At 40.3% G+C, this 23,243-nt stretch overlaps 1 protein-coding gene and 1 non-coding gene across 5 annotated transcripts; one reads left to right on the top strand and one right to left on the bottom strand.

Moving 5' to 3' along the window:
• Positions 1-186: 186 nt before the first annotated feature.
• rcor2 (REST corepressor 2) lies at positions 187-16,761 on the bottom strand. 4 transcript variants are annotated; one of them, XM_028039292.1, is made up of 14 exons: positions 16,534-16,752; positions 11,929-12,054; positions 10,481-10,537; positions 9,492-9,572; positions 9,321-9,373; positions 9,070-9,231; positions 7,540-7,664; positions 7,174-7,240; positions 6,839-7,081; positions 5,908-5,985; positions 5,681-5,738; positions 4,173-4,399; positions 2,577-2,941; positions 187-1,401 (listed from the first exon to the last, which is right to left on the bottom strand). In XM_028039292.1, exons 2-13 carry the CDS (start codon positions 12,050-12,052, stop codon positions 2,609-2,611), a joined length of 1,608 nt encoding a protein of 535 aa, XP_027895093.1. In that variant the 5' UTR covers positions 12,053-12,054; positions 16,534-16,752; the 3' UTR covers positions 187-1,401; positions 2,577-2,608. The 4 variants fall into 4 exon arrangements, with proteins under 4 accessions (XP_027895093.1, XP_027895094.1, XP_027895095.1 ...); XM_028039293.1 differs by having other exon boundaries at positions 187-579; XM_028039294.1 differs by having other exon boundaries at positions 187-515.
• Positions 16,762-22,961: 6,200 nt separating this feature from the next.
• trnal-aag (transfer RNA leucine (anticodon AAG)) lies at positions 22,962-23,043 on the top strand. The gene has a single exon. It is a non-coding gene; the product is annotated as a tRNA-Leu (tRNA).
• Positions 23,044-23,243: the final 200 nt, after the last annotated feature.

Raw genomic sequence — 23,243 nt, 5'->3', positions numbered from 1 at the left:
TTGATTTGCACAGGCTAGGAAAAGTGAAAAGGATATTTGAATGCAGTCCAGGATTTAATTAAATTTTCCAGATCTGAATAAATTGACAACAACTATTATTCTTGAATGCTACCTACCTCCGTTCTGTCTAGCCTTCCTTTGCATCCAAGATCAATCTCCTCTTTAAAACACGACAGGAGTTAAAACTGTTTGATCATTTTGGTTTTTATTCTAACATGAACAGAAAATGTGGGGGTTTTTTTATCTCCACAGTGTAAACAACTTCTCACATAAGGTACAAACAAGCAAGAACCAAAACAAATAAAAAGGCAGTCCTTGTTTGAATCCAAACCAAGTGATGGGACTGTTTCTGTTTCCAGTTGGGAATCGTGTCCAAATGAAAGAGAAGAAGCATTAAAGAAGATATTGATGTAAACAAACAAAAACTGCAGCGTTTCCTCATGATGGACTGGTTTAAGTTATCAAGTGTTTGGGATTTCAGCAGGAAGTTCCTCCAGCAGGACGCATTCTCTTTCCTGATTGGATCAAACGTACAGGAAGTCATCCTGATGCACCAATCAGAACTTAGTGATTAGATTTCTGTAAGAGTAAAGCTGCAGTAAGTAACTTTTAGAAACAATATGATTTTTACATATTGGTTAAAACTGTCACCGTCATTACAGTAAAATATGGGACAGATCATCTTGAAAAAAAAAAGATTGGAGCCCCTCCATTGTAATCTGCACAAATCCACCTCTCCAGGTCAGAAACAACCAATCAGAACCAGGAGGAGGGTCTTAGCGCTGTCAATCAAACTTGTATATGGGCTGCTACTGCTGTTTAAATCGATAAAAGTAATTCTGGATTTGGTAGCCATGCTAACTAGCTTTAGCATTTAGAACTAGATGTAATATAAAAAGGTGGAGGGTTTGAGCAGCATATACATACGTATGATTGACAGCACTAAGACCCTTCTGGCTCTGATTGGTTGTTTTTGACTGGGCATGGCGTCTTCCTACAGATGGCAGTAGAACCACAGGGAGCTCAATTATTTCTTTAAAGATCATCTGTCTCATGTGTCACCTTCCTAAAATAATTACCAAAGTCATTTTTTGCCAACAAATTTTTGTAAAAGAAAAAAAGAAAAAGAGTTGGGTCATTATTTTAGCAAGGTGACAATATTCTATCATGTTGTTAAAAGTGACAGTTTTAAACATGTGAAAAACCCATTGTTTATAAAAGTGCAGCTTCAAAACCTTCCTTTAGAAACTTTTCTTCACTCTCCTCTGCCTTCATGTTCTCCGCTGGACGTCTCGCTCTCTCTTCCCGCCTGAACGAACCCTCACTGTGTTGAAGTCTAGTGTCTGTCTCTTCATTTTAAACGCCTCACTGACTCGTCTTCCGATGGTAGCAACCTCCACACTGAAGAGTAGCAGATCAAACCTTTTCTGGTTCCAACCAGCCAAATATGATTTTTAGTTTTTATTTTGTCCTCAAAGTGATACTTTTATGTAATCTGGTAAGTGATAATCAAACCAATGATGGAAAATGTGACTTTAATGGATTAATTGGGACTCTGAGGTGCCAGAGGTAAGCAGATTAAAGTTCTCGTCGTCTCATTGCCTCCTTTGTGCTCAGTCATCATCAGTGTTCACAATCTACGCTACTTACAGTCACTAACAGTCTATCTAGGACTCAACCTTAAATATGGCTCCAGTTATACTGAAGAGCTGCAGCTCTTATGTCTTTTTAACTTAAACTGGAAGTAACAGATTCAACTACCTAAATCCACAACAACAGACTCAGCTTCTCTACGCTTGTGTACCGTTTTTTCCTCGTCTTTAAATCTGCAATATGTAACTTTTATAGAATATATTTTACATATTTGTTGAAACTATCGTTATGTCATATCAGTATAGTAGGACAGATAATCTGTGGGGAAAAAAATCCTCCCAAAAACCCTAATCTTCTCCCAGTGCTAACTAAAAACAACCAATCAGAGCCAGGAGGCAGGTCTTAGCGCTGTCAATCACCTTATGTTTGGCACTACTTATCCTATCCTCACTTTCTCCCCTTGCTCTCTGCTATGCAGAAGTTAGCATAGCCTGTCATGAAAGCTAAGGCAAGTTAACATGGCCACCTATGTCGGTTTTCCTGTTTTTTCTGTGATTAGAACTTTTAGCAGTGAGTTCAGGATGTTGACTGACAGCGCTAAGACCCGCCTCCTGACTCTGATTGGTTATTTTTGGTTGGGAGCGTTGCATTTCAGACTGCAATAGTAGCACTGGGAGGAGATCGATTTTTTCACAGATTATCTGCCTCTTAAACGGTCACAACATGGTGACAGTTTCAATAAATATGTAAAAAACATTTTTTTAATAAAAGTTACACACTGCAGCTCTAAGGGTCTAAAAATTTAAAGTAAAGCTCAGAAATAAAAGCAATTTCTTCACATGACCCGTCTTAAAACGCAGATTTGGCTCAGATGTGGGAGACTCCTCCTGTTTTCCAGATGTTCGTGTTTCTCTTCCGGTTTGGTGAGTTTCGTGTTTCTACCTGTCGGTCGGTGTAGCCGCGGTTTGGAGGTAGCTGTTCACCTGAACGCCATCATGTGACGAAGAAGCTAGTATCAGTGTGAGTTGGGCTGCTCCACTTTGAGGCCGACCAGCGACGGAGGCATCTGGCATCCAGCAGGCGAGGAGCTGGGCGGAGAACCCCTGAGACTGGAGGAGGAAGAGGAGGAGGTGACTGCGGGCCGGATGAGCGGAGGAGGGGGGTGATTGTGCGACGCTCGGTTCTGGAGCGGCCGCGTCTGGAGAGGCGGCGGCTGGCGGAGGAGGCTCGGGGGGGCGGAAGGCGGGGCCGGGCGCAGCAGAGGTGGGGGTTGGGAGAGAGAGGAGGGGGTGACAGAGGGAGGAGAGGAGGAGCTGCAGGGGTCTGCAGGGGAGTCCTCCATCTTCACCTGAAGAGGAGAGAAGAAGAAGAAGAAGAAGAAGGTGGTTCAGGTGGAAAAGCTTCATCTCTGGAGTTTTTACCTTTCATCCATGAGAAAAACACAAACTGTTTGTTTTCTGTTTCTCTGAGTAAAGATTTTTACAAAGGTTTCCCAATCCCTAAAAGTTAAACCAACTCTCAGGTCCAAACAGATTATTTAAGGTTCTGTCTTTATTTTTCTGTGCAAATTATGACATTTTCATGTAAATTTGTTTCATGCTGCAATATTCTGCCTAAAACCGTCTCTGTGCTGCCCTCTTTGGTTGACCAGTGAATACTGCAGTTGAATTTCCTGGTGGTTTATAATGATGGCTTCTCTTCACACAGTTCTCATCTCACGCTGACACACGCCCCCTGGTGGCGAGTCAGGAGATGGACTATCGAACACTGATTAGCAGCGTTACTCAGCTTTACTAATGTTTGATTTGGACAGAGTGGAGTGGGTTTCCTCTGCTCTAACTATTGATGACGATGCCAGAGGAAGCGGAGAAGCTCACATTAGCTCTCAAGGTTTACCTCAGTGTTTTATAAGCCTGGTGGGCCACCAGGCTGAGCTTCATTTGTTTGTGACAGTAAAAACGGATTAAGCTAGGTTTATAGTTGACGCATTGAACTGGCAGTGAGGGGGTGCACATCAATTGTGCCCGACTGTTCGCTTCATATGCTAGTATATGTCCAAGTCTGTTGCAGCCTCCAACAGATTTCGTTTTGTTTTGAATTGCATCCAACCTTCTCATCTCAACTCTGATGAGAAGGCTCTCATCAGAGTTGAGATGAGAGTTACCCCCTGAGATAAAACATCCAGCTTAAAACGAAACATCTTGAGGCATGTTGCACGTCATTCAAAAAGAAAACCGATCCATCCATAGTAAACCTGCAGGATTTTATTGTATCTATAGATATTTATATACAAACCATTCTTAAATTCTGGGCTGTTTTTAAGAAATCATTTTATTTTACTGTAAAACTATTATCACCACAGTTCAATTTTCAGTTTATCCATTAAGTGGAAATCCAGTGTTTTGCTGTTTTTATAGTTCTTAGAGATTTAAACTTGCTCAAACTGGTGATTAAAAATCATCTGACTAAAAGTAGAAATGTTTTCCATTAGTGAAGTCTTTCATAACCAAACAGATGTTCTGTTTTATCAGAGCTTGCCCGTTCATCCTGACCAGCTGTGATAAAGCCCACAGCCTCACCTCCTCCTCCTCGCCGCCTCCTCCGTCGGCCGCCAGCTCCTCGCTGCTCCTGCGAGCGTCTTTCTGGTCCCGGCTGGTGGCCACCTGCTCGGCGGCCCACTTCCTCAGCACCTCGTCCAGGTTGAAGCGTCGCCGGTAGCTGACGAAGAACGAGCTCACCTGAGGAGGCGTCTTGGTGCCGATCACCTCGGCGATGGCTGTGAAGTCTTTACCGTAGTGACGGATGGCTGAAAAGGAGACGTCAGGTTAACGGATGAAGGAGGAGCTTCGTTTCGATCTACAGTTAACCTCGATGTGAGCACAGCTGCTTCAGACGTTCCTGTGGTTGGGAAATGGAGGGCAGCAAGTCTGCAGCTGCTGGGAGGGTATGAGCCTCACCTGTTGACCTTTATGCAGAACCTGAAGGCTTCATGAGTTTCCTCTGTTAACATGTCAGAAGTTTACTGTCTATCTACTATGTTGTCAATAAACAGAAAATGTTCATTAAGACAGGCTTAAATGTGGCCATATGCAAAGTAATACGGAGAAGAGTGAACAGTGGAGTAATCTTAGGATGTTCTCACTCCCCATAGTCTGATAAATTTGGTTCGATTTGGTACCACAGTTGCAACATTTGTTATATTTTCAGCTGGTGCGGTTCACTCTCACTGTTCAATTAAACAACCAAATTAATTGAAAAACCTGTTCCCTCTGCCGCCTGTGGGGGCGCTGCACCAAGAAACACTGAAGGAAACGACACAAAAACCTCTGAGGAAGACATGAGAGCAACTTCCTTCTTCACTAAATGACAACAAAAATGAAGTGGCATTAGTTTAGTGATTGTAGGATTTCTCTTTTGTTTTTAGCAAAAGACCACGAGCCATTTCTCCCGCTAACGCAAGACTAGAGTGTTTGTTTTGGTTGTATTTACCTATAATGCACTACTCTATAGTCCACTTCCTGCTTTTGGAGCGGCCTTCGGTTTGCTTAGCGTTCGTTCACTTATGTATACAAACCGCAGGAGTTTCATGTTTCACCTCCGTGCTTCATAACTGCTTAAAGATAAACGGCACAAAGTGAAAACTGTGAATAATAATAGGTTACGTCACCAATTTGGCAGTATTTTGGATAATTAAAACAAAAATCTGATCAATAATTATTGGTAACGACCGATGTGAAAAGCATATATCGTGATAGTGGAAATGTGTTTATCAATGAGTGTATTTTGAGTCCTGTAAAAATGTGATAAAATCCCCAATAAAACAAATCAGTGCACGCAGATATCAGCAAAGTTGTTTTTTCACTCATCATCCCAATCATAAATCATTAAATGTGAAATACTGATACAAGATTCATCCCCACTACTAGTGTATGTAAACTTCTGACTGGCTAACTCCAAACCTGAGAGAAGCCGTGAGCCACAGCAGCACAGACGGCTCTTGTGTGGAGAATATGAATGTGTTGTCTGGCTGCGAGGACAGACAGCAGACTCTGTGGGAGAGGGAGATGACGCTCTGGCTCTTACTCACCCTGCACGGCCAGCAGCTGCTCCTCTGTGGTCCAACGAGAGTTCATCTTCGGGGCAGGCTGAGGAGAAGAAGAAGGGAGGAGACTTTTTAGAGTCACTGAGCGAGGCGGCAGGAAGCAAACAGATCAAAACTAATCTGTCCTACATGATGGAAAATAAACCTTGGAAGCAGACGAATTAACGGAGAAAGTGAAGGAGAAAACGCTTAGGAGACAGATGGAGTTTTACCTCTGCTGGTCTGAAAACGTCGACACCTTCAGTCAGGCTCTGTTTCAAGCTGCTGTTAGTCTGTTTGACTGACTGAACCTGAGAAAAAATTAAACAAGACTATCAGGTTTGGTTTATTTAAAATCACAGCATTACCAGGTTTAAGGCAGCGCTGTCCAAACCTTTTAGCCCAGGGAATAAAACGGGCAGATTTAAACTACTGGCAGTTCACGCAATCCATTAAATTAAAAATGCAAAGATGAGTTTTTTGTTTTACCTGTTCAACAAAACCATTTTTAATTTTTTTTATACAATCTTATATCGTTAAACATAAAAAAGTCGGATACGGGTCGGATTTGCCTTTTGTGAAAGTAGCCATGGAGACTCCAATTTAAATAAAATTAACCGGACATGACCTGGTGGGTCTATCAGTCAAACAGAAGGACAATAGTTGACTTTTAGACCTTTGCTGAAGAAGATAAGATCAGGTTATAAGTGCTACTTGCTAATGTAAAATGGCCGGCACAGCAGAAATGCAGAATATTTCTAGACAGGAGTAAAAAATGCATAAAATTCAACCTAACACTTTTGTAACCTAACACCAATTGCCAATCTTTAAAAAGCTGATTTTGTCTGAAATGTTGCTAAATATAGCAAGAAAGTCGCTGAGCTGGTAATGGTGGAGTGACTGGTTAACTGGAAACGTGCAGACATGACCTGGTGGGTCTACCAGTCAAAAAGAAGGACAATAGTTGACTTTTAGACCTTTGCTGAAGTAGATAAGATCAGGTTATAAGATTGGCTTCGCATCCATCAGCTGATCACCAATCTCCCAAAATTAAGAAAATCGGTGCACCCTTATTTTTTATATTTCTCTTTATACCTCGCTGTATATTTCAAATACAGCAGCACACTGAGGACACCAATGTCTTACTGCTGTCCATGAACCCACCTGTCTCTTGAGCGACACCAGGTGTGTGTCCAGCTGACGTACGGACAGAACCCCGGCATCGTGGGAGGTGGACAGAGCCGTGATGTCGGTCTGGTCCAGGTGCATGCCTTTGGGTGGTCTGCGGCGAGCTCTGAGCGGGTGGTGTCTGTACTGAGCTCCGATGCTCTCCTTCTTCACCGGGCCGGACCGGCTGGGCGGGGCTTTCTCTGCGTTGCTGCTGCCGCTGCTGTTCTGCTTTACGGCCTGAGAGCAGAGAGGAGGCGCCACCATCTTGTCGCTTTTCACCGCATCAGGTAGAAAGTGAGCGACTCAAAGTTGAGATTTGTGGCGCTCACCTCTTTTTTTGCGTCGACCTCGAAGTCGCTGTCTTCACCCGGCTCTCCTTCTTCAACCTCATCGTTGCTGCATGAAAGAAAAAAAAGAAAGACACAGAAATAGATTAGACAAGAATTGGTTTGGACTGAAGCTCCGTCTCCATCCAGCCTCTTAATTAAATCTACAAATGACGTCTTACACTCTCCACATGTCAGCTGAAAGGGGCAGAAATAACGAGTCTGCCTCATTTATATTCATGGGAACTGTTTCCCAGGACGACGTACACAATTGGTGTTATTTAACAAAGAAGTTCCGTAAATGCCACATCTCGTCTGGGATCGTCCTTCTCTCCTTTCGCCTGCATTTATCAACAGAAGCGTTGTCACCTGTCATCTTTCTCTCTCTTGCTGATGAGCCTCCGGGCCTGTCGATCCATGACGGAGGTTCTGGTTCTGGTTTTCTTCCAGCTGTAGTAATACTTCACTAAGCTGGAGATCAGCTTGTCTGGAAGCTACAAAACAAACAAATGTTAGCAGCTTAGAAAAGTTTCCATTACACTTTAAACTTTCTCCAGATTTTGTCACACTACAACAACTAACCTAAATTAGGGATGCACCAATATAAAAATTTGTGCCGATAATTTCTGACATTAATTCTGCTATTATGGCAATATTTACCGATGTATACTTTGCAATAAATCAATTAATGGCATAATAAATTAAAATGAGCTTGATAATTTCCATTCTGATAATGAATATTTTGCTTACAGAGACTTCATAATCGATTTTATTTCAGTTGTGTTTTTATTTCCATTGTATTTATTGTTTTATTTGGGATATTTAAAATATCTTCCACTTCCAGTCTAAAGTGTTCTTCACAAGATTAACTTGCATTATGACACCAATGTCAATATATTACTAGAAAATGGTATCAAAACAACATTATTGTTTATTGGAATATTTTTTGTGACAAATTGTCATCCTGCACAATTTGCTGGACAATAAATATGTCAATTAAAAAAAACAAACTAAAATCAGCTGATATTGTTGTTGACACTAATATTTCATGCATCCCTTACCTAAATATATATTATTTGATCCATCAACAAGTAGTGCATCATTCTGAAGTGATAGAAGTTATAAATAACCTAAAATTGTTTCACGGTTGTATGGTTTGTTCATGTTGTTCATCTTTGCTCCACTGTGATTAGGGTTAAACTTTAAACATTTCAAAGACTTTCTTTCAATAACAGCTTTCTTCCATGACAATCAGATTGGTGGAGTGCATCAATGTTGAGAGAATCAATGTTGGTGACAATGAGCTGTGGATCTCTGCAGCTCCTCCAGAGTCACCATGAGCCTCTTTGCTGCCTCACTGACGAATATTCTCTTTTTCCAGCCTGTCAGTTTAGATGGACTGTCGTAACGTTTTTCACTTTTCTAATGTTCATATGATGGACAGAACGGAGCTTTGAGAAACGTTTCAAGCTTATAACATGAACTACTTCTCTGTTTAACGCCAAGCCAAACGGCATTATGGAGGAGCACTGTTGTGATTATGTGTTGAAGGCGGAGTGTCGGAAAGAGGAGTTTCTTAAAGAGACAGAGGCCAATTTCAAGGCGTCAAATTTCTTTAACGTTATGTTTGATATACATATGGCATTTTTGTAACAATTGAAGGCAACATAGTTACTTTACTGAGCTACTTTGTGGCTGGAAAATGCATAATACCGCCTCTAAGGTTTTTTTTGTGGAAAATATTGAAAATTGTGAATAATTTTACTTCTACTTCACATAAAATCCCAACGAAATACATCAACGTTTTTTGATATAATGTGACAAAAAGGTGAAATGTTTGAGGCGATGCTTCTGTAGCATCTATAGACCCTCTGTTGTGTGTTTGTTGACGTTTCGCACCATCTGCTGGATGCGGTGGAAGCTCTTGCCGTGGAAGCTGAAGGCCTGCTCAAACAGAACTTTGTCCTCGACCGTCCACTCGTCTGGGAACGGCGTGAAGTTGGCCAAGTCGGCCAGCGAGCGCTCCACGTCGTGTTTGTGCCATAACAACATCCCCAAAGCCTGATGGGAACCGAGAGCCCAGAAATCAGGAACGGAAAAAGGTCACCAGATGAGTTTTATCATCAGTAACATTCTGGTGTACATCATACCTGCTCCATGTTGTATCCATGTTTTTCTTTAGCCATTAGGATGTACTCATCCACTGCAATTAAATCAAATAATCAGAAAGAAAAAACGCTTCCATAAAAAGTTAAAGTTAAACCTATGAACTAGAAGTTTAGGTTTATTTTGTCAACTTTGTGGAGATGGAAGGAGCTTACACATGTTATCTGAGAGCTGAGTGTTAGGACACCAGACCAGCATGCTCCTCTGGTCCTTCTCATTGTAGCGGGCTGGACTGTCTGATGGTCAGAACAGAAACAACTTAATACGTTTCAAATTATTCCTTCAACATCATTTTCCTCATAAACTCAAAGCAAACCTGTACTCTTCACTTCAGGCTAGAACTCATGTTTGATGGGGTTATTTATTAGACAATTTTTGAAACAATAAACAACCTTTTAAAAAAAAAACTTCGTGGTTCATGATTTCTTTCTTTGATAAGTGAAGGTGATGTCAGAAAACAAAACAATTTTAGGAACTGTTATGAAGTGTTTGTTTCTCCTCAAAATGTTAATGACAAAGCCAAATGGTTTATGATGAGATACTAACTATCAGACACATTATACATCCACCAAATTATTTACAAAATCACACCGGTTTTTTTTAATTAATTAAGATGCGAAAAGTCTGATCAGTTTTTCTCTTCAGTTTATCTTTTTAATAGTTCAGAGTCTTTTAAAGTGTAAATCCAAAAGTTCACAATTAATTTAATTTTCCTCGTAGGGATGGAGGGACGGATTTTCACAGATCTACGTCTCAGATGGTGGAAAGGAGGATTCTGTTTTAAAGCACTACGGTAATTATTTTTCCATGCATGCTCTTCCTCTGCACTTCCACACCTGAAACATCTTTTGCCAAAATCCATATTTTTCCAAGAGATTTCCAGACTGTATGAAAACCTCTCTGCAATATAATCCATCACTTCATTTCTCTTAATTTAATCGCCATTTGTGTTCTCTTTATTATTTAAAATGTAAATAAAACCAAATATTTCAGTCTGTCATGTAGACGAGGCAGATTTGGCCATAGAGGCTCATTTTCATCTGCAGCCCCTGATGGTCCAGAAACAGATGAAAACAATAAATCCCATCATTGTTACATTAAAATCCTTCCCCATCCCTTTCACAGCCTTCTCTCTCCGGCTTACCTGGTTTGAACTCTGGGATCTGGGCCTGGTAGTCTCCTCCAACTCTGATCATGCTGTCTGTGTATTAGAGAGACGACAGGAGGTTTAAGGACAGGAAGTTTACAGTAATCAATGATGAGGCTCAGCTACTTTCAAACTGGGACATAAAGCATAAAACATAAAAATAAATAATCTATAGTTTCTGTTGTCATGAAAGCATTTTCATCCATGCTACTAAGTAGGGCCGAGCGATGTGGCTTAAAAATAAACGCGATTTTTTTCATTCCAGATCAAATTTAATTGAGTTTTTTTTCTTGCTTTATTTTTTTTTTAAAGAAATTCAGGGTCAGGCTACAAAATCTTTTAATTATGAGTATAAAGTTGTAATATTATCAGAATAACATCCAATTTTACCAGAAGAACATCTTAAAATTACAAGAAAAAAAGCTTCTCTAGAGTTATCAGGATCTGATGTGCTCAGTTCAAGTGTCGTTTTCACAATTGTTTCAATTAATAATTTTATACTAATGTGTTAAAAGGTAATGTATTTGTTTATCTGTTGAAACAGATACCAATGCATAACTTCACAAGATGCTAAGTATTGCCCATTTTAATTTTTTGTTCTCATACATAACTCTCCTAAAATTACAGATTCATTCTAGTAAAATTTAAACTTTTTCTCTAATTATTTGGACTTTATTGTCATACAATTGCTGTCTTGTAATACGACTTTATTTTTGTAATTATAAAAAAATCATAGCCTGGCCCTAATACTTTGTTGTAGAGTTGACCTGAATTTAAAGCCCAAATAAATGGGAAATGTAAAAAAAACTCATGTCAAACAACATGTCGGCTTTGGGCGTGCTGACATCGCTCTGAAATACAGATCCAAGGATTGCATTGATGAAAAAAAAGGAAAAAATAATCCGATTTTCTAAAAATCTGAAAAAACCAAATATATTCATCGCCCAGCCCTATTCTTCTGCAACATCTGAGACGGAGCAACAGCAGAGGCTGGCTTTGAGTAATTAGCGCTGTGCCTCAGCTAACAGGAAGCAGCGCAGACCGGAAGAGTGGACAGCAAGCAGAGGACAGAGACGGTTCAGGAAGACACATTAGGCTTTCCTCAGGGACAGAAGATAGGAACGGAGGAGTAGATGCATCACATGAGTAAAATAGATTGAAGAAGAGGAAACAGGCTGTACAAAATCTAGGAAATGTTACAAAATTAAACAGATGTGTCTGATATAAAAGCTAAAACCAAATGAGTGAGTGGCAAGAGAAAAACAGAAGGAAAAATCCATTCAGGCAGTGGGTGACATGAATGTGGAAAGATGCTGGGGGAGGGGACACCTTGTATCACTGCAGCAGTATGACAAACTCCACCAGAACAGCTGGCATCATCTGGGCCGGGAACATGCATTAAATCAACGGCAGAGAAGAAGAAAAACCGTTTAACAAGTGTCTACCATGAGCGTGCTCTTCATCGCTGCTCTCCTCCTCAGAGTGGGGCTGGCTGCTGCCGTTAGTGACGGTTTTGGCTCTGCTCCTGGACAGGACCCCGGCCCCAGAGCGCTCCATCACTGAGGGCATGACTGCAACACACACACACACACTGAGTGGATCGGTTCTCCAACCCTGACATTTATGGATTAGGTGGGATTATCCCAGCAATAAAACAAAGACTCAAAGTCGGGTTAAATGTAGGAGTTGACATATTCTTGAACTTGAAATCCTTGAAAATCACAACATTCTCATAAAACAGAACAGGTGCTACATTTTTCCACATTTCAAAGTTCAATGTGTTTTATGAGAGTTTTATGAGTTTGACTGATCTGACTAACTATTGTCCTGCTGACAGGTTCTGTCTCTGCAGCTCCTCCAGAGACAGGAGCATGGGCCCATGGGCCCTTTACCCGAGTCTCTGATTAACGCTCTCCTTGATTGGCCTCTTAGGTAAGATGGTGTTTACGAAAATTCTTTTTCATTTTGATAAAGGGAGGCCATGTTTTGTTACATCTGCAGTTGTGCTAGACTCTTTCCGTTTTCAGGTGATGGATTAAGGTTGGGATGTTGTTTTATGACCCAACTGCTTTAGACTTCTCCCTGCTGTCTTTATGATGCTGTTTTTTTCACTAATGTTCTCCAACAAATCTCTGTGGCCTTCACTAATTTTAACAAGTTTAGGTTGCGCACTAACAGCTATTAAAAGCCTTCAGCTTTATGCCTCCTTAGCTTGTCCAATGCAGGCTAGAATGTGCATTTGTAAACATTACTTCCGAATTTGCTTTTATTTAATTAAATCCGTTCTTTCTTCCGTTGATTCAACAAATATTCGCCACTTTACTGACTGCAAACGCAAGCATGAAAAGTTATCGATCTTCTCAGGTGATTAACAACAGGGAGGGACATCATGAAATTCTGCACTCATTTTTTCTCTCAGAGCATTAATGTGCCAGAACGCTTAATATAAACCGCACATTTAAAAAGCAAAATCTAGCAGCTCTGTCAGAATAATCAGCTGTGGACCTGTGAGATTTAGTTTTGTGATGACTCTTGCATGTAGGTCATTTTGAGCTGCACAACGGAAACCTGCGCCACCACTACATAGGGTAGCCTCTAGCAGAATCGTGAGCAGCTTTTCCTGGAACATTTTCTGGTCTTCCAGACAACTTCACTTGAAACATTTCTGATAACAGCCATTCACCTTAAGGAGGAAATGTTTAAGTGAAACATTTTCCCCTTACACTCCTGTTAAGGTTAAGATTGTAATTTTTGAAGGAAGCATAGTCAGAGTGACTAGTCTCATTAGAAATATTCCTTACCTCCCAACTTAGCTACTGTGTGTTAACCAGAATTATTGTTACTGCCTAGTTTTTGAAAGAATACCTTAGGGAACACGAAACTCTGTTTCCTTAAAGTGTCTCAAATCATCCTAGACCTTTTACTGGAAATGATGGGATTAGTTCATGCGACCGTTTCTCTGACTTCTAGTATTCAACTAAATGCACACTGATGACGAGCATTAACCCTTAAGATTGAGTTGCAAACCCAAACAACACAGCAACCCCCTTGGGCATCATTTGGTCTTTAGAAAAAATTCATTCTCAGCAAAATCACCATGCTGCACTCCAAGCAGTTCCTAAAAAATAGATGCAACAGAAACATTTTAGTTTCTGTAATCTAATTTATAATAATATTTTTTAGTTTGATCAGGACAGCTGTTTCACTGACATACAGTCACTCTTCAAAATAGGAAAAACCAGAGAACTTGTGCACCGATATGAATACATATACCAAAAGCCAATATTCATACTGCTGTTATGGCCAACAACCGATATTTACCAATATAACATTTATTCATATATGTTAGTAAACTGTGATTGCATTTACTGTTGACGCGTAAACGCAATCACAGCAACTACATTTCTTCTCTGCTTCAGCTAAAACATCCCATAATCCTGCGCTGCATCGGAGGCGTCTCCCTATCTGGGCCGAGATCAACACTTGTCGTTAATATTAGCCCAGTTTTACTTACTTGGACCGATACAGATAAGTTAAAAAATGACTAACATTGACCAATAATGATGCTGGTGTCTATATACATCATGCAACCCTAACTCAAGGTGCATGGTAGTTGTTCTACACAAGCCAGAAAATGGATAAATGTACCTAAATTTGATCAGTCAAAGCAGTAATTAAACATTTATAACAACTGAATCAGGTTAGATCAAGATAAGAAAAGAAACAAAAAAATAATAATTAAAGTTATTTTGTTTTTTGCTAATTCAAGAGCAGTAGCTTAGTAATTCCTGTTAATATTAGTTTACTGGTTAAATTTACCAGTAAAATTTATACATGGTTAAATTTTTCAAGCAGCTGTGCTTGAAAAATTATCAAAACATTTTGGTACTTAAAATAGGATGAAACAACTGAAGTGCAAAAAATTTATATGTATTTTAATTGGGGTTTTTTATGTTTGCATTTTTTTTTTAAGACTTTAGAGTTCTTGTTAAGGTTTTATTAAGAATGCCTTCCAATAACACATAATTACCTAACGATGTATTCAAATTTCCTGTCAACTTTAAACATTTGTTAACTAAAAACACTGGGTGACTGCCCTAATGCCCCCACCACCAGGTTTAGCTAGTTTTCTGGGGAAAACCCTGAGATTATCATAAATATTTTAGATTTCCACTTCCTTTTCGTGGCTTAATGTGCATGCACCAATGAAGTGAGTTCAATTCCAGTTTATACATTTTTCTATCCATTGTTTATACATGTTTGTCCTTGCAGGGTCACAAGGAGCTGGATCCCATTTCCACTGGTTAATAGTTGCCAGTCCAGCACAAGGTAATCCAAGTTCAATTTAAAAAGTTTTAAAGTACTTAAATATCTTATGGTTGTTAAATCTCTGCATTTCATCATTCTATACCAAATATTCTAAAATTAAACATTTTTACAACATTTTAAACTCACCAAAAGCCAAGCAAGTCGGTAAAATCTATCACAAAAGAAACATAAAACCAACAGCATCCGAGATGAGAGTGGGGGAATATTGCATCAGCCTCTTTAATCAGAGCATTTAAATTTGATTTGAGCAGCTTTAAATCAGAGCTTTTTATTCAGAAGACACAGATCCACACAGTCCGCCTGGCTTCTCACTAATAATATCAGATTATAACAATCATCATATACAGTCGCCTCTTAAACGCCTGAACTTTCCCAGCCCTCATCCTCCCATCAGATACTTCATCGTCCTCAGTTTCCCAACCGGAACAAAGCAAGAGGACGCATAGACTCCCTAGATTAACCCCACATCTCTCCTTCAACACGTTTAATTTGGCCAGTTTATACATCTGCAGCCGGATGAGCTTTCCAATCAGAGAGATTACGATCACACCAACCAGCAGCTACAGGCAGACAATGCAAGAGGCTCTCTGGAGGTCTTTTGTCTGTCGCTGCTCCCTCAGCCCCCCTCTCTCTCCCAAAGACAACAGCAGCTGCCCCATCCAACTTCACCGGACAGAAATCGCTCACATCAACACTCATAAATAAACTACTGCTGCTACAATAAAGATTTTTGACACCCATGAAGGGGGCAAAAACAAGTATTAATATCGCTCTGGTTCACTTTACTTTCATGGACTTTTCAACGCAGTAGCCTGGAATATGGGTAGCCTCGATCAATATAAACAAGCCGAAACACCTAAAACTAAACCATATAATTTCCATTTATCATTAAAAAATGACAAAAATACATAAATCTAAACAAATACATACATAAGATTATGCTTTAATAACTTTTAAATCGGCATCTTAATATATCCAGACAGGAATTGCAACTAAACACACCAAAACATGCTAAAAATAGTACTTTTGCGCGCAAATTATGTTTTATTTGCGTTATTCATAACTTCAGATTCTTACAAATAAGGCCGATTAATAAAGCGCTCATTGTTCTTCAAGTCCTACTGCAGATTACATTTGGCAAAGTTCACATCATGGCTATGGACAGTTTTATTTTTTAAAATAATTTCAAGCCAAGCCTCCAATATTTTAAACCATTTCCATACTACGCATATAAAATGTATGTATATGTAGCGTCCAATATTTAAATAAACACTTCAGCAGACTTTCATTCATCATCAGCGTGTGTGTTAAGACTTTAAGGTCCTTTTGTTTCTCCCCCCCCCCCCACCATGCGAAGGTCGCTCTCTCCTACAACTTACAACTTCCACTTTTTCAGCTCTATTTTTCCCCCCTAACTGTTTCAGAACCTAACGCTCAGAATACAAACAGTTTCAACGGTCGGAGTAATTACCACAAACCGAACGACAAAATATATGTATGTATATATATATATATATATATGTATATATATATGTTAAAAATTAGGCGACACGAACTGCCCTCCCTCCTCACAAAGTGCAGTTGGAAGTCCTCCCCACTTTGCTCGTCGGGATGCTAGCGTTAGCCGCCTAGCTCGCTGGCGGGGCCGGCTCGTAGCCCCCCCGCGTTACATTTGTAACGTCGGGTAGTTGGAAGTCGAGGTTACAGTCACACACTCTTACCTGCGTTTCGCTTCTTCTCCGCTTCTCCCTCCCACCCCCCTCCGGCACTCCAAAACACAAAACTTGTCCGGGGCCCCCGTCCGCGGAAACCAATCCTCTTCAAAGTTGCGAAAGGGCGGCAGTTAAAGCATCCACAGCGGCTTAATTTGTGCCTAATTGATGAGCGCGGAGAAGTGCAGGGATAGATGGAAGCAGCCGTGAGTGAGCGTGGGACGGACAACACCCGCATAAAAGTGAGGTGGACATCCGCTCCGCCTCTCCCAGTTAACCGTTGGGATTGACTGAAAATAGTCCTCTGAAACTATTAAATTGAGATTTCTCTCAACTGTAAATTATATCACAAATATAAGGGCGCACAGTGTTTCACTCACCTATTTAAGCAAAACCCTTAGTGAAAGGAATATGCTTTTAAACAAGCAGCAATCCACTTCCCTCTAGTCCTTTTATATAGTCAGCATATAACAACGCGACATCTCATATGAGTATAGTTCAGCAGAGCAATACTTAAATTAAAGTCCTATCTGCCATCCATCAGATTCCCATAATTTAGGGTCTACTTGCCAGTGTGCAGGCGGAGTGATTCGTCAGCTGTGCATCTCTGTGCAGAGGCAGGCTGTCCAGACTTGCACTGGTGTATGCTTGTTGGAAGAAAGGGTGAGAGTGCTGGGTACAACTGTATGGAGGCCAGGAAGTGCCAGTATTTAAAATTATAAAGGAAAATCAGTTGAAATTGGATTTATGGCTCGTTTTAGTACTAGAATTGCATTCCTAATGGACGCCCCATGTTGGAGTGTCTCTGTTATGTTCTGATTTGTAGACTTCAGTCCTTTTTTTGTTGTTTTTAGTTGAGGCAACACATGTTTTACAACTATTGTCTGTGGTTTTTGATTATGTGTACCTGGAGGGATTCTTTCTCTTACTTTTTAAACTTTTGGACAGTTGTTATGATGCGTCACAATGGCAACAAGGTGGTCTTACACCTGTGAGCATCTGATTAGCATCTCAACAGCTAAAATCATACCTGAACTACAAATCCAAATCTCAGAGGAGGTGAAAATGATGGTGTATGGATGCAGAGTAGGACCAAAGAACAGAGATTTCTAACCATACGGCCAGAAAGATTTAACAAGGTGTGGCAAAAGCAAATGTGGAAGAGCAGTGCTTGCCAACAACAGATGGTGACATCCAGGACATTTTACAATCTCTCATGTCTGGATATTGAACTGTTAGCATATTATAGTACTTAGTTTGTACTTGATGTATGTACATACATTAAACAGTAAAAACTAGAAATGCAAAATCAGAAATCACAACTTGGATTATATATAAATGTAATTTTTTTTTTTTTTTGCATGAGTTGACATAGGGCAACTATCTTTGTTTAGAAATGTATAACCTGCTCACGATGACACCCTCCTGGATGACCGAAATCAGAAAATGAAAGAGTCACCTTAGAAATTAAATTGGTTTCCGCATTTTTTAGAAGTAAAACAAGTGTTTGTGAGCAGTATTCTCGCTTTATGCATTTTCCATCTTCTATTCAAGTCAGTCAAGGACTTGAATACTTACTTATTTAGGAAGACAACTGAAAGTAAACCTGACAGTAGGTACTGCAAAAATATATCAATTTAACCGAAACAGAAACTAGGTAACAGAAGTCGACACAAAACGTTATGTAAAGCTAGAGTTTTGAAGATGCAGGAGGGACAGAGAAGCTTTTTAGAGTTGATGGGAAGATGTGTGGAACTAAATATGGCACAAGAAAAGCTGCTACAGGCTGAAGAAGACTCAAACCTCGGGTGAAGGTTCACATTCCAGTAAGAAAACAACCAAAAAGATACATCCAGAGCTTTGTGTCAAGGGATATTCATCTAGTAGAATGGCCTAGTCAAAGTCCAGATCTAAATCAAATTGAGAATCTGTGGTAAGACTTGAAAATGTATGTTCACAGACTCTTTCCATCCAATCTGACCAGGGCTGAATTGTTTTACAAAGAGGAGTAGTAACTATTTTTGAGTTCTTTCACATAAAATTCAGTAAAATATGATGAAGGTCGGGGTTGTAATGCGACAAAATGTTAGTGGGGTGTGAATACTTTTGCAGAGCGCTGTACATTTGTATGATTTTAAAGAATCTTTTAGCAACGGTTCAGTTCAATTCAGTTTAATTTATATAGCTTAAGGTTTCTTTGTTAGATGCTGTTCCGTAGCGCACCGCCATCTTTATTTCCACACTTGGCACGTTCATGGCTCCATACTGCTGTGAGTGAGTGTGTATGTGCGTGTGTGTGTGTGTGTGTGTGTGTGTGTGTACAAGTGAGAGAGACAGAGAGAGAGAGACAGTGTCCCCAGAAGCATGCGTGACTTTGTGCTTGAACTTGCTGTGACTCAGTTGCACAGACTCAGACTGCTCCATTTTATTATTCTTTTCATTTAAAATGTCAAAAGCTTAAGACGAGTCCCGGCCTCGTGTCTGTAGACATTTCGTTGCATCTGTGTGTGCACCTGTACTCGCACAGGTAGATGTGTGTGCGTGTGTGAGAGAGAGAGCAGAATATAGAGTGTTTTTATGGACAGCTGTTGCAACAACCTGCTGTGACCCTCACAAGGGTTACTTGTTGACATGCAGCAGACTGTTACAGACTCCTTCAGCTCCTCTTCCTCCTCCTCTTCATCATCCTAGCTCATCACCATCTCCTCCATGAGCTTTCTTGTTTTCCATCCCTCCCTGCTCTTCCTCCTCCTCAGTGCTCCTGCTTCCTCCTTTATTTGATTGATTCACCTTCCAGTTTCGTCGGTCTTTCTGCTTCTGTAACTTTCTCTCTTCCTCCTCTCCTCCATGCCCTAATTCCTCTCATCCTCCTTCTTCTTCATCTGTTCCTTCCCGTTCATAACCTCGCCTCTTTTCATGTCCCTACCCTCCTCCTTCTCCAAATCTTCCCCCTCTTCTTGTGTCTTTCCTGCTCTCATCATCTCACTCTTCTACGTTCTCCTCTTCCTCTTTCCTTGCTGTTTCAACAGTGTGTGTTTGTGTGGTGTGCGTACGTGCAAATTCTTCCCTTCCCCTCCCCCAACCAGTTTCGCCTCGCTCACTTCCACCACCTCACCACTCCTTCTCCTCCACCCACCTCTTACCCCACCTCCCCCCTCCCCTGCTCCTCTTCCTCCCTCTTCAGTCTCATTTTCACCCTTTGCACCTTCTCTCCTCTCCTCCTCGTCTCCCTTCTCATTAGTCCACCGTCTCTCCAGTCCCTAACATATCTTCACTAATGAACAACTGTTATATATCTCCCTCTCACCACCCTCTTAGCTCCCTCCTTTCATCCACCACTCTTCCTCCTCCTCTTCATCCTCTCTTGTAGCTCGGTGTTCCGCCCATCCTCTCTTTTCCACCACCTCCTTAGCTCTCCACCTGTCTCCTTCCTTCTTCTGCCTGTCTGTTAGTCTGCTCCTCATGAGGAAAACGTCTGTTTTCCTTTGCATTCCTCTCCACATTTTTACACAACTCATCCATCCATCCATCCATCCTAGAATCAGACTGAACAGAAAAAAACTCTTCTTGTTGTCACGAAATCCTGAAATGAAGAGAGCTCTTGGAACAAGAATTCAGGACACAGACTAATGCTCATTAGCTTCACAGATTAGCTTCCTGCTCGGCTTTACAATGACAGAATCTGGAGGAATATTTGCATATTTTGGCCTTACAGGGGCTTCTGTTGGGTCATTATAACCCGATTTACCAATCACCCTTTGATCCTCCTCTAATAAATCATGGTTGCTGAGTAGCGTAATTAAAAAGGGACAAGCTAATTTGCATCTCTTTACTTATAATAGTCTGAGTGATTGGCGTAAAATATGGCAATAGTTGCTCACAAGATGATGCAAACATGAAACTTTGCACAGTCAACAAAAGCAATCTGCTGAGAATCAAATGTCCTCCACCAGTTGGACTCTCACTGGGATGCAGGGTTAAACCTAAAGGCCTAACGTTGCATCATGCCGGTGTGTATGTCTCGTTCTTATGAGATTTTTCTGTCCCCCAATCAATGGACTGTGTTGTGTGACGCAGGTAACTCCACCCTAACTGTACCGTTGTCCTATGGATCTACAACTGAAGGAGATTGTACACAAAATAGATAAAATAACTTACCAAACTGTACCAATCCGTGATGTACTGCTCTGGAGAAACAAAGCAAAGCAAACCTCTGAAGTTTTCATGAAGCGTGTATATTTACACTGATAGTAAATCACACAAGGTTGGACTTTGAGCGACGTCTCAGAGCAATTTGGTTCCACTGGATTTTAAACACTTTTTGCGTTTTTTATTTGTGAAAAATGTCTCCTTTCAGTTCACAGTGGCTCTGCTACATAAAATCCTAGAAAAACACACTGAAGTTTGAGTGCAACATGACCATATGTATGAATAGTTTTGCGAGACACAGCAAATTAAACATAATTGACCAGAGTTGATTTAAGGTTTCAGTCCTGAGGGCAGATATCTTCTTAGGAAGCACACTGTAGGCTTGTAGACGTCCAGTCTAGGCAATTCTGAGCTCATTCCCATCTTCATCCACTCTGCTCTGGACCTCTCCACACTGCACTGCTGATTCTTTCACTCATCCTCCCCCCTGTTTCCACCCTTCCTCATCCAGCTGAGTGTGTCTGTAGTTACAGGTATAACAGTATACGTGTGGGTGGAGGTGGTCAGGGGTCTTTATTGCATTTTATCCTCCTCCCCTGCACCGCTGTGCTTACTGACAGAGACAAGAACATCTGAGCAGAAACTATCTGGCCTCTCCTGCTGCAGCATGCAATAATAGAAAAGGCTTGTTGCAATAAACACTAGGCCTCACTTTCAAATGGGCTTCACTGCGCCCTCTACTGACGATTGGGGAAAAAAGGTGTTTCTGAGACAGATTCCCTGAGGACAAAAGACTGTAGGCGGGGTTTGGAGACAAGGCCATCTGCCTGCTGTGGAGATCTGCTGCTAGTGCTCTGAGATTCACAGAAACCCCTACACAAAGTCTTTATTTAGATATTTCAAGAGATAGGTGATCATCCAATGTCATAATGACTAAAATATGTTTTTACACCCCATGCTGAGGCACAAAAGCAATGTTGTTCAATCAATGCTAATTTGATCTTTTAACCAAACATAAGTAATTTGGGAGTTCTTCAAGTCTTCCAGTATACACAGAAATATCCAGACAGGTTGAAGTGATAAGTATAAGTCAGGCACCCTTGCCTCCAGTGGAGTTCAGTGGCTCCTTGTCCATGTTCTTAAAAATCTTTAAACAACAGAAATGGTGTCAAACACCTTTTTGTATGAAGTTAGTGCATATTTGTACAGCAATCTGCTTTGTCATCACTATTTTAAAGATAATAATAAATAGCTTAAGGGTTGCTAATCAAAGGTCAACCAGGTTCTCCCAGATCATCCAAATAAAAATGGTGGAAATAGTTTCTGCTCTGTGGGGCAAAACCAATTGCTTGAATTAGCATAATTTTAAAGATAGAAAAGTATAAATACAAAAAAAAAACATAAATCTATAATTTTATCATAATTACATCTCATTTTATTTGTAAAATGCTTTTTCAAGGCACTCAAAGATATTGTACAGCAAAAAGATTAAAAATAACAGAAGTAGTAACAACAATCATATCTTTTATGACCTTTATACATTAAAGTTATGATGGCACTAAGCTACATTTTTGCTCCAAGCTCCACTCAAGCACTATTATTATTATTATTATTATTATTATTATTATTATTATTATTATTATTATTATTATTATTAACTCTTTGGGCCTGGAGTGGGATTTGGCAGTTTAATGCCACTTTACCGCCATCTAGTGGTCGATGTGGCACACTGCTGCTTCAGTGGTTGTAAGTCTCGGTGCTTCATAATTTTACTGAAAAACAACACTTATAGTGACATATGGGATGACTTTACTCAAAAAACACTTTATATAGCAGGACAATGATCAAATTACAGCAGCACATTATTACCCACTTGATGGGTCAATGTTTTGAAATGGCCTACTCAAAGTCTGGACTTAAATCAGTCTGAGACATTACCTTAAACAGGTCAATCATACTCTGAAAAACTCAGATATGGCTGAATTAAAACAATTTGGCAAGCAACAGTGAGCGAAAACTCCTCCACAGTGATTATGCTAGTTATTGCATTGCATTGCTGTTAGCCATACAAAACAAGGTATGGACTTTTTTTTATATAGAGCCATGTTGCTTTGGATAAGTTCTTCACTTAAATATCAAAATCATAATCTGAAAACTGCTTTTTGTATTCAGTATGTTATCCCAATCTGGATTAGGATCTCAGAAGCTGAAATATTATCTGAACTACCCATTTTAAACCGTCCTGGCATTATTTAAATATGATCCCTGCTGGGAGAGCACGTGTGTGTGGTAGCGTGGCCGAGCGGTCTAAGGCGCTGGATTAAGGCTCCAGTCTCTTCGGGGGCGTGGGTTCGAATCCCACCGCTGCCAGGAACCATTTTTTCTTTATAACTTGTTGATGTCTGATATTTCATGTAAACCAAAGGCCCGAGTGCGTGAAAGTGGACAAAAGTAACTGTTATTTATCAACGTAGCACTTTCTATGCTTCGTAATTCAAGATCATGTTCGAGGTAAAGAAAATATTACAGTTGTTCTATGTTTCAGAAGTTGTCACAGGTTTCGCTTTTCT

This window comes from Xiphophorus couchianus, chromosome 14, assembly GCF_001444195.1.
Source record: "Xiphophorus couchianus chromosome 14, X_couchianus-1.0, whole genome shotgun sequence".
Taxonomy (NCBI): domain Eukaryota; kingdom Metazoa; phylum Chordata; class Actinopteri; order Cyprinodontiformes; family Poeciliidae; genus Xiphophorus; species Xiphophorus couchianus.
The sequence above is the reverse complement of the archived record's forward strand: the minus strand, read 5'-3'. Positions and strand labels throughout refer to the sequence as shown.